Below are 11,340 nucleotides of genomic sequence, written 5' to 3'. Positions count from 1 at the left end.
GCAGCACAAACACAGCAAAACAGGAGCGGCAGAAACACATGTACGCCCTTTAAACTCCAGGACTGGGAGAAAAGCTCCCCAATGAGGGAGAACAATCACCCAATTCCCCCGGCAATGGGCCGTCACTGCCATGATTCAATTCCAGGGCCCCCGAGAAAATCAACAATAAACCCCTCCAACCCCCAGAGGAGGGGCCAACCCGCCCTCGGAAGGCACAAACCCCACCTGTTGTCCACCGGGTCCTGTATTGTGCTGGAGACAACAGCACGTCCCGATGAACGGACAGCCTGGGGCATACACAGGGCACCAAACCCACTGCAGCCCCTTACCTTAGCCCGGGCCTGCAGGCACCGGGCGGTGATGCCTCAAACGCCGGCTATGAGGCCCGTCAAAAAACAGGAGAGGCTCCGACCAAGCACAATGGAGCACAAGCCCAGCAGGGGAACCAGGAGTACGCCGCACCTGAAGGAAGCCGAGGCCCCACAACACAGCCCCACCAGGGGATAAGCAATCGTCGTTCCCCTGGTGCACAGCACCGGGAACAGTCCAATCTGCCCCAGGCAGGAAAAATTAAACTGGATGCCGTGGTTTAAGGGGAGGAATTATAGGAAATAAAATAAATAGAAGAAGGTCCTGTGTTGGAGGCAGGGGGCTTATGAGGTAAGTATTGGGACAAGGATGAATGGACGTGGAGGTAATGGCCACCTGATGCTGCAGCCTCGGCCAGTTTTTCCCAGGCCAGATGCGATAAATCGCACAGTTTCTTTTGCTGAATTTTACAGTGAAGTATCTTATTTCTCTATGCCTTATGGCGTTGACAGCGAACACTTTCACATATGTATTCAGATGTGTCAACAAATTGCTTGCTTAATTCACTCTGTAATTTTAATTATAAAGGCAAACTGTTATGGGAGTTGGGGACTATGTTTGCGTTTCTTGAAATTCATGTCAAGTTTCCCAGGGTGCCCAGAAGCAGGTGAGCATGAAATGCGCATTCTTGATTACTTCACCAGCTCCCGGGGTAGACCTGCAGATGTGAGAACTACAGGCCAGAAATCACAGTCATTCAAATGGCCGGTTATCTATCTATCTATCTATCTATCTATCTATCTATCTATCTATCTATCTATCTATCTATCTATCTATCTATCTATCTATCTATCTATCTATCTATCTATCTATGTATGTAATGTGCATTTGTAAGGCGCTTATACATCAAGTACATTGTGTATCAAAGCACCAGTGCAACAGGGAGGGAACATGGGAATGAAATGCAAATATGACAATGAAAGGTAGAGGCGGTCCTACTAGGCCCTGTGAGCATTCAGAACATGCATGTGCAGAGGGAGGGGAAGAAGGAGGGGGTGAGTGCGTGGAGTACCCCAGATGGGCTGAATGATGGAGATGGGCTCTGGAAAGCTGATGGGTAAATCCATATCACAGGGTGGCATCCAGACTGTGAGCTGCGGGGGAAAAGGAGATGGTGGGTAATGAATTAGTAGCTAAGCCACTGGAATGCAGTGCGAGAGCATTAGGCTGAGTAGTGTGGGCTCGCTTTGCTCCTCTTACCAGATCCCTACCTAAGTAATAAATCACAGACAAATTATGTGTATGGAAAAGTTGTAGGCCGTAGGCATTTTATTTTCTTACAGAAAATATAACACAACAAAAATCAATACACTGCCATATGCTTTTGTGCACATTGTGTCCAGTCCCGAAGTTGCCCAAGGCTCCTCCTGAGTCCTTGGTATCCCTGGGCCTTCGTTCCTGGGCACATGCTGCCTACGACATGTCTTGGACCGTATACCGAAAGAGTACTCGGCGTTCCCACTTCTGTCTGCTCCTCCTTTTTTGGACTGTGTACCGAAAGAGTACTCGGCGTTCCCACTTCTGCCTGCTCCTTCTTTTTTGGACCGTGTACCGAAAGAGTACTCGGCGTACCGGCTCCTGCCTGCACCCCTCTTCTTCCGTTATTATTGTAGGGTGGGTTGGGTGGCAAACGTTTTTCCTTCCCCGTCGTTCCCCGAGGCCCCTGGGGGTAGGATAGGTGGTGTGTCAGCCTGTATTCCCCTTCGGGCCTCCACCCTCCCCAGTTCTACCTCTTTCCGGATCTTACTGGTCGCTATATCTCTGTTCTCGGTTGCCGACTTCAGGTTTCTAGGAATGTCTTGCGCTCCCTGCCCGGTAAACGGGGGTTAAAACCTTCTCTAAAGCCTTGTCTGATCTGATCTGCCGTTTCTTGGTCTGGGTATTTCTGGAGCCACCCTTCCATCCTCTCAATTTTTACTGGCGTGGCCCCCTTCCCGCCCCATTTCTTATTGCCGCGTCTCATCACTTCTGCCGCTTGGAGCTGCGGCCCTTGTGCACTTGGAGCTGCTGTGGTCACCCTTAGAACTTGCACTTCCATCCCAGCTACAGGGTACCCCCTTCTCAAACTTCCGACATTGTCCTGGTTCTGCTTGTGCTGTTCCCATGCTCCTGCTGCCCCCCCCTGCTCTGCCACCCACTCTGTGACCCATAATTTCTGCTCCGAAAATTCTGGTCTCTATTTCTGTCATAGCTGGATTTGTACCTTCTGTTATTGTATCTATAATCCGCTTTGTAATCATTCTGCCCATATTCCCTTCTCTGTTGCCCTCCTGCGCAGTCCATCACCTTTCTGAACTCGTGATCATACTCCAGCCATGCGTCACCCCCAAACGCCGCGTGTACCTTCAGCACCCTCTGCTGACACGCCACTAATGCTACTCAGTCTTCCGGGAATTTTCGTAATATAATTGTAGACATAATGGTGAAGGCCGCCATCCAGTTGTCAAAATTCCTTACTACTGGCCCCTTTTTTTAGTAAGCTTTTCTCGTCCTCCTTAATGTCCTCTAGAGCCACATTCATCCCCCTCTTTTGACAATCTAATAATGTGAAAATATCGATCAATTCCTTCCTCCATATTTTCTCCTTTACTTTGTCATTTATATACCAAGCCATTGCCTTCATTGACCTGCCCTGTGCATCTTTACCCATGGTTGGCCTGCCATCTTTCGTCATGAGTGGCCCCCCTATGTCTTTCGCGGCCACCGTCGGTGCTGCCCCTGGCGGTGGGTCCCCTGACACTGTTGCCGCTGGTGCCCCTGTTGGCACCCCCGGTTGTGGGTTGGGTCCTTGCGGTGCTCCCCGTGTTTGGCCCTAATGGTGCACCTTGTGGTGCCGGGACTATTGGTGCCCCTTGTGGCGCCGGGACAACTGGTGCCCCTTGTGGCGCTGGGACCGGGGTTTCCCTGGGTTCTGCCCTAGCCCCCCTGCCCCTCTCTGTTTCTCCCTGCTCACCACTCCTCTCCATTTCACCCAAGCCCTTAAATGATCCCTTTCTTCGTTATCACTGCTTACTTCAGTTGAAGCACTCCCCTGCCGTTCCTCCCTGGATCCCTTCTCCCGTCCGCTCTTCTTGCCATTGGTTCTGGGCAACTTACCCGAAACCGTGACACAATTTTTAAATATTTTTACGATTTTATTCCCCACATTATTATTCACAGTACCTTTATTTTTATCTTTTTTTTTTCTTCCTCTTGGTCGGTGCCTCCGTCTGTTCCTCCGATCTCTTCGACTCCATTCTCCCCCTCTTCTGTCCTTGCCATATTCTTTCTATGCCTTTCTCGCCCATTCTGAGAATTCTTGAGCCCTTTTTGCTCTTCTTTACGCCATCCTTCTCGTCTGAATTCTGTCAGCCACGCTTCTGTTTCTCCTGGTCTTCTAATCCCGACTTTCTCGTCTCGCTTGTCCACGGCAAAATTGCTCTGTTCGCTCGCAGCTGGTACTTCTGGGTCGCTCCTGCTCCGGCACGGCTGGGCGAACTCGTAGCCACTACGTTTAGATTGAATTAAGAAGAGGTGGAAATGCGTGAGCCCGCAAGAGCAAACGTTTTTCCTTCCCCTTATCCAGGCACTAAGAGCCTACCCGAGAGAGGTGAGCCCTTACCTGGTTTGTGCCGCCTCTCCTTTTCCTGGCTTACTTATACCCCCTCGGCCTTTTGCTCCTTCTTGGGGGCGGCCGGGTTACCCCCTGACCCCTTGCTGTTATATTTCGCACCTTCCCAGGTGCTGCTTCCTACCCTTTCCTGGGCTTTTGTTTCTTGTGGCGCCGTTCGGACGCCCCTCCCTGCGCTTTCGCGCCGTTTTCCTCCACACCCGCGCCTAAACTCCCAGACCCTCTATCGTCCCGCATTTCATGCGGCCCGGGGCCTGGGGCATACATTAGAGGCAAGGTTGTAAAGCAAGGCACGGCAGACTCGTAGGTCAAAGGAGACCTTCCCATCCACGCATCCCTGGGTGGGGGGGGCTGTCCATTACAAGGATTGAATGCAGAGACCGTCTGGCACCTTGGGCACAGGCGTTGAGGCCTTCCTGCCCTACTGCCTAGATGCAGACAACGTATACACAAGGAAACCACTGTTATTTATTTATTATTATTATTATCTGATTAATGAAAGTAAACTTTTACAATGAAAGTTTATTAAATTAAACTCTGTTTCTGTTATTCGACTTTAATTAACAGCATGCTGCCTCAAACCATTAATCCAACGATCTCGTTTACTTTTCACAAGTAGGTACGATCAGTGTGTGATTTTTGGATTGATATCAGTCTGACTTCCGTTTGTAGGTCTTTCCTTTATTCAGGTTGACTACATTCTTGTTCCAGCTGCCCCCCGCGCCTCCCCCACCCCCACCCCCCTAAGCAGGGAACATATTGGAGTGCACGCAGCCTACTGAGGCCCAGCAGGGCTCCTGCATCTAGATCAGTTCAATCTGAAGCAGATCAGGGAGGTGGGGGGGGGTGGGGGGTATCTTTAAAGTCCCCGACATGCCATACGTCTAAAGGGGGGAGAACTTGTCATTCAGTACTTGTATTGCAGGTGCTACAATTGCAGGGGGTGTTTCTGCAGATGCAGCTGGGAGTAGTGGTGTTACCGGGCTAGGCAGATGACAGGCCTACAGGTGATGTGGAAGGGGGGCGCGTGCTCCATTCGTCCATGTGGAAAGAACTATGCAGCGCGTGGAGGGGCTAGCACTAGTGCTGGCTGTGTGGCTGCTGCATGTGGGTGGTGCTTGTGCAAGGGGCAGTGCTGCAAGTGATTGTTCTGCCAGCAGTGGTGCAGCTGTGGTGATGCAGGGGATGGCGGCACCGGTGATGTGGTAGGGATACCGCTGGCCGTGCTTCAAGAACTGCGTGACAAGAGAAGGTGCACTGGTGGTTCTGGTTGCAGGGATGCAGCAGGAGCTGCTCTAGTCACTGGTGGTGATGTTGACCTTCAGAGGTGGTGGTTTTGCAGGTGGGGGTGTAACAGGCAGCTCCGCTGTCACGTGTGCTCAGGCGGTAGTGCCACGGCTGATGGTGTTACAGGTGGCGTTACACAAGGTGATGTGGCAGGCCCTGGTGCACCGGCAGGTGGTGGTGCTGCCGTTGGTAGGTGCAGTGTTCTGCTGCAAGTGGTGCTCTGGGGTTGTTACTACAGGTGCTTCTGCACTGGAGCTGCTGCCAGTGGTGGTGCGACAGGTGCAGCACCCTGGTATAGTTGTCAGTGCTGCAAGTCGTATTTTACAGAGGCAGTGCTCTGCAGCAGTAGCACACATGCAGTTCTCAAGTACAGGCAGCAGTGCTGCAAACATGTGCTATACATTAGTGCACTTGTTAGTGCTGCAGGTGGTATTTTACAGATGCAGTGCTCCGTAGTAGTGACACGGCTGCCGTGCTGCAGTGTAGGCAGAAGAAGTGCAGTGCTTTTCTGCAGGTGTCAATGCTGAAAGTACTGTCCTCTAGAGTAGTTGGTGGTGCGTTGGGTGTTGTTCTTGAAGGAAATAGTTGTGCTTCAATAAATGCTGCTGTATGCAGTACTTTGCAGGTACCGTGCTCTGCTGGATGCAGCAGTGCTGCAGGCACACTGCTCTACTGCAGGTGTCAGTGCTGCAGCAGATGCAGTTTTCCCAGGGGGCGTGCTCGGCTGGATGGTGATGTGGGCGCAGTGCTCTGCTGCCAGTGTTTGTAGTGCAAGTGCGGTGCTCAGCTATATTGTTGCCATTGCTGCAGGTGCAATACACTCCTTGAGTTGGCAGTGGATACGTGCGCAATCCTCGGCTAAGGGTGGCAGTGGAGCAGCGCCCCCCTGCAGGTGCCGTTACTGTAAGTGCAACACCCTGTTGCCAGTGCTGCAGAGGTCACTTATAGTCTAACTGCAAGTCAGCTTTCTTTTTTCGAGGAGTGCTGCAGTTGCTGCACTCTGCACCGCCACTGCTGCGCGCCGGCCCGTGCGGCAGGTGCCTCGCGCACCGGCTGCGGCTACTGTCAGGGCACGCGCTCACCTGTCACAGGTAGTTGAGAAAGTTGCCAGGTTGGGCGGTACCACCTGGACGGGCAGGGGTGCACGCCGCCCGTCAGCGTGTCGCGGCAGGCGCAGATCCCGGGCTCTGCGCGGGCGGTCCCCCCTCCCGGACAGGGAGTGGTAGGGACCCGGAACTTGGGCCCGGCCCGGGGCTGAGTGACTGAGAGCCGAGGGGTGCGAGGCGCCTCACAGTGTCAGGAGCCGGCGGCTCTCCGGGATGGGCGGCGGCCTCGCGGCGGCACGGCGAGCGGCTCCGGAGCCATGAGGCCGGGCGGGCTCTGCGAGATAGACCTGGGGGCCGCGGGGGAGGAGGTGGAGGAGGAGAGCGGCGTGTTCGTGAACCCGGTGGCGCCAGAGGGGGGCGCCCCTGGCCCTCGGAGCCCCCGGGAGGCTGGTGGCCCGCGGAGCCCCCTGGAGGGCCCCTGGCCCCTAGAGCCTCCACTCCGCGCCTCCTCGCTGGTGAGCGGCCTCCTGGGGGAGCTCTATGACAGCTTCAATGGCGGCCTGGGCGGGGGCTGGCCCGGGCTGCGCGGCCTCCAGCAGCAGGACAGCGTGGACAGCTCCGCCGAGACATCGGGCTCCGACCTCTTCCAGGGCCGCTGGGGGCCCGAGTGCCGCTGCCTGCAGGAGCTGCAGGAGAGGCGCAGCCGCCGCCAGCGGGAGGCCTACCTGCGGCGCACAGGTGAGGAGGCGGGGGCGCTCGGGGGAAGACCGAGGGGGCACTGAGCAGGGCTAGTACATGCCTGCGGGGTCAGGCAAGGGTGCACTGGAAGGGGGCAGGCGAGGGAGTGCATGGGACTGGTGCACTGGACACCTGGGGGACTACACACTATGGGTGGCGCGCTACCTGTGCAGGACAATTCTGTGTGTTTGGGGAAAACGGGGGTGGGGGTAGGTGACTGAGGGTGCACTGAGGAGGCAAGGGAGGGCAGTTAAGACCTGTGGGGGGAATAGTGTAAGGGGGCTAGTGGATACCCAAGGGTTGCAGATGAGTGTACTAGACGGGTGGTGGACACTGGGTAGGGTGGCAGGTGAGGGTATACTAGAAGGGTGGTGGACACTGGGTAGGGTGGCAGGTGAGGGTATACTAGAAGGGTGGTGGACACTGGGTAGGGTGGCAGGTGAGGGTATACTAGAAGGGTGGTGGACACTGGGTAGGGTGGCAGGTGCGAGTGTACTAGAAAGGCGGTGGACACTGGGTAGGATGGCAGGTGGACACTGGGTAGGGTGGCATGTGCGAGTGTACTAGAAGGGTGGTGGACACTGGGTAAGGTGGCAGGCGAGTATACTAGAAGGGTGGTGGGCACTAGGTAGGGTGGCAGGTGCGAGTGTGCTAGAAGGGTGGTGGACACTGGGTAGGGTGGCAGGTGGACACTGGGTAGGGTGGCAGGCGAGTATACTAGAAGGGTGTGGGCACTGGGTAAGGCTGCAGGGCGAGAATATACTAGAAGGGTTGTGGGCACTGGGTAGGGTGGCAGGTGAGGGTATACTAGAAGGGTGGTGGACACTGGGTAGGGTGGCAGGTGCGAGTGTACTAGAAGGGCGGTGGACACTGGGTAGGATGGCAGGTGGACACTGGGTAGGGTGGCAGGAGCGAGTGTACTAGAAGGGTGGTGGACACTGGATAGGGTGGCAGGTGCGAGTGTACTAGAAGGGTGGTGGACACTGGGTAAGGTGGCAGGCGAGAGTATACTAGAAGGGTGGTGGGCACTAGGTAGGGTGGCAGGTGAGAGTGTACTAGACGGGTGGTGGACACTGGGTAGGGTGGCTGGTGGACACTGGGTAAGGTGGCAGGCGAGAGTATACTAGAAGGGTGGTGGGCACTAGGTAGGGTGGCAGGTGCGAGTGTACTAGAAGGGCGGTGGACACTGGGTAGGATGGCAGGTGGACACTGGGTTGGGTGGCAGGTGCGAGTGTAGTAGAAGGGTGGTGGACACTGGATAGGGTGGCAGGTGCGAGTGTACTAGAAGGGTGGTGGACACTGGGTAAGGTGGCAGGCGAGAGTATACTAGAAGGGTGGTGGGCACTAGGTAGGGTGGCAGGTGAGAGTGTACTAGACGGGTGGTGGACACTGGGTAGGGTGGCAGCTGAGAGTATACTAGAAGGGTGGTGGGCACTGGATAGGGTGGAAGGTGACACTGGCCGGTGGACACTGCTTAGAGTGGCCAGTGAGAGTGTACTGGAAGGGTGGTGGACATTTGGGGGACGGGTGAGTACACACTATGGGGGTGGGGTGGTTAGATCTAACTGCAGCAGACAATTGTATATAAAGGTGGATTTGAGCTGGGGGTAAACATTTCTGTGGTGGACCGGTAGGGGTGTACTGGGTGACAAAGTTGTATTGGTGGATATCTGATGTGTGGGTTAGAAGTTGGGTGGTGGCTACCTGGGGGTGGGGAGGGCAGGTGAGTACGTACTGAAGGAGAGGGGATGATGTATACTTCAATGGGCAGGTTACTGTATATTGGCAAGGGATATTCCTGAAGTGGGTGTTGGATTCCTTCAGAGGGGTAGTGAGGTGCACTTGTGGATGACCAGTGAGATTATACTGCACTGGTGAGGCAGGGGTAAGCATATGCCACGGGGGAAGGTGACTGTTACGAGTGGACCTTGAGAGTCTATATTGGAGTGGGGTAGAATACTGAAGGCAAGAGGCCCCCGCAGGCCTGCCAGTGAACTACCACCAGAGTCAATAAAAGTACATCCTAGGAGGGAATAAGACCAAGACCAAGTGAGAGTGATGTCAAAGGCTTTATCTAAAATTAGGGCAAACAGAATCTACTCTGCTCACGCCAAGAGCGCTCTGCAGAAACCATGTTGCAAATATTTTTATACAGAAAAATCGTCATCGAGTTGTGGGAAGGCCTAGGGGGCACATGAACAGTTGGGATTGGTCACTAAGAGGAGGCACCTATAGGTGCTCTATGGTCGGCGATGGCTGATTGGTCCATGGGTGGGTGGTGAGTTGACATGTGGTGTGCTGGGTCAGAAGTTTATCCGGGCTCATCTGTCCAACCTACGACAACTGGACACATTTAGTCCTGGTCGTCACATTGTGCCCTTGTGGCCAGACATTCCCATCCGGTCACACATTTAATCATTTCGTTTGGCCGTAGGTTGCACATAGAAAAACAAGGCATGATTCTCCAATATTGGACACCAATTGTGTGCCTCTTGCCAAGGATATCGTTTTCATGTAAAAACACAAACATATTTGGATACCGGGTTGGGGGCATTTCCTCATTGACAGGGGGGGCAGGGGTATATGATTACTGCAAATGGATTTCAGGAAACACATTTCATCTGTGGACGTGTTTTTCCTTCGAGGGCCTCTCTGATCATGTGTCTAAACAACATAACTCTGCGCTGGGACAGGGTGTTCTGGAATGGGCTTAAGGCCCTCCTACTGAGGTCTTCAGTTTCGCATCACTAAGGAAATGGCAGGGGTCTGTTACATTTACATATAACGGGTTACTGTTTCATGTGCACTTAGCTGCTTCTGTACTTGAGCGGGATACCCTATGACATTGCTCAAACTTCATATGCTTTTGGGCAATTTCATAACACAAGAACAAGGGGGTGGTGGGAAAGGGATGGCTGGCGCACAATTAATATGACATGAATAACTAAGTTCGATCAACAATTCACATGACTCTGTCTAATGTTATGTCTAGACGTACATTCTGCATTATTAACAGCGAGGTAGCATTGTGTGAGTTTGCATAGGTCTCTTGCTCGTTTACTCATTACGGGACTGCACGTTAATCGTGCTGGCATTTGGATGTTATAACTCAACAGACACTCTGATTTCAATGGAACAGGCTATCATAAGAACTTCTAATACCTACATATATGTATTTACACTGTTATGCTCATTGAAGGTGCCAACGGGTTACATGTATTCCAAATACAAGGAGAGGGCCTTCGTTGACGCACATAAGTTAGAAAGGGAAGATGCATTTGTCACTTTAGTCTTTCTTGTTGTTGACTCTGCTCTGGGGTAGGTGTCTGCGACCCAAGTCTAAAAGGTGCAGGGCAGGTTTTACAGAGACAGATAGCCCTGGCCTTCGCCTCTTCCCCCTTGAGCTGCCTCTGAGTCAATAGAGGGAGTTTAGACGGCAAGTGATACAGTGCAGATTTTGTTGCTTTTCTGCTGCCAGCCTTCTCATGGGAACCAGGCAGTTATGCGGACGGCAAGGAGGAGGTGGCGGGGGAAGCGCTACACTGACTGTGTGCTTCCAAAGATGGTTGCAGGTCGGGGTGAAATCTGAACACCCTCTCGCCTATTTGCAAGATGGAGTCTGTGCGGTACAAAATGGAGTCTTGCCTAAACCTTATAATGTAATGGATAAGGATGTAGCAGTGATCATAGGTGTATTTGTACGAAAGGGGTGATCGTTCCCTAAGGTGTTCCCACATGAGTGCCCCAAGTCCGGGGCCCGGGACTTGAAGCAGGCATGACTGGGCCCACCCGGAAAGCATGGGAATAAGGGGGTGGGGGGGTTTGAATGTCCCCTCCTCCCACTCAATACCTTAAGTGGACAGGAGGAACTAAACGGGGGGAGTGTATGTCTGAGCGGGCTTCTTAGCCCGCTGGGAGGTTAGATGAGTCTGTAATTGGTAGGAGAAGAGGTAGAGTGACTATACCTGAGGTGAAGACAAGGTGATGCAAAACTTCAGGAGGCAGTATTCTTGGTGGAGGGGCGAGTGGTGAGTTTAGGGGGTACATCGGGGGTAGGGGAAGACCAGTGAGCCTATACTCAGAGACGCGTATATCTAAAGCGGTGGGCAGGTGAGCCTATACTCAGGGAGGGGGCCAGGTGAGTCTATACTCGGCGAGAAGGCAGCATACCTGAAAGGGAGGGGGCAGTATATCCGGAGGGGGTGGGGGGTACGTGAGTCTATACTCAGGAAGGCAGTATACCTGAAAGGGGAGGCAGGAGAGCCTATACTTAGGGGGAAGGAAGCATAT

At 53.6% G+C, this 11,340-nt stretch overlaps 1 protein-coding gene across 3 annotated transcripts in view; it reads left to right on the top strand.

Annotated features, from left to right (window-relative positions):
• The first annotated feature begins 6,428 nt into the window (after positions 1–6,428).
• Positions 6,429–11,340, top strand: part of TBC1D30 (TBC1 domain family member 30) — a 956,754-nt gene continuing 951,842 nt past the window's right edge. The window contains exon 1 of one of the 3 annotated variants that reach the window (XM_069629763.1): positions 6,429–7,050. In XM_069629763.1, coding sequence (XP_069485864.1) covers positions 6,630–7,050 — 421 coding nt within the window. In that variant the 5' untranslated portion in view covers positions 6,429–6,629. The remainder of the gene's footprint in view (positions 7,051–11,340) is intronic. The other 2 variants (XM_069629762.1, XM_069629764.1) reach the window with 2 other exon arrangements.

This window comes from Ambystoma mexicanum, chromosome 12, assembly GCF_040938575.1.
Source record: "Ambystoma mexicanum isolate Mex_15411 chromosome 12, UKY_AmexF1_1, whole genome shotgun sequence".
Taxonomy (NCBI): domain Eukaryota; kingdom Metazoa; phylum Chordata; class Amphibia; order Caudata; family Ambystomatidae; genus Ambystoma; species Ambystoma mexicanum.
Note: the sequence above shows the minus strand (reverse complement) of the source record. Positions and strands in the feature narration are given on the sequence as shown.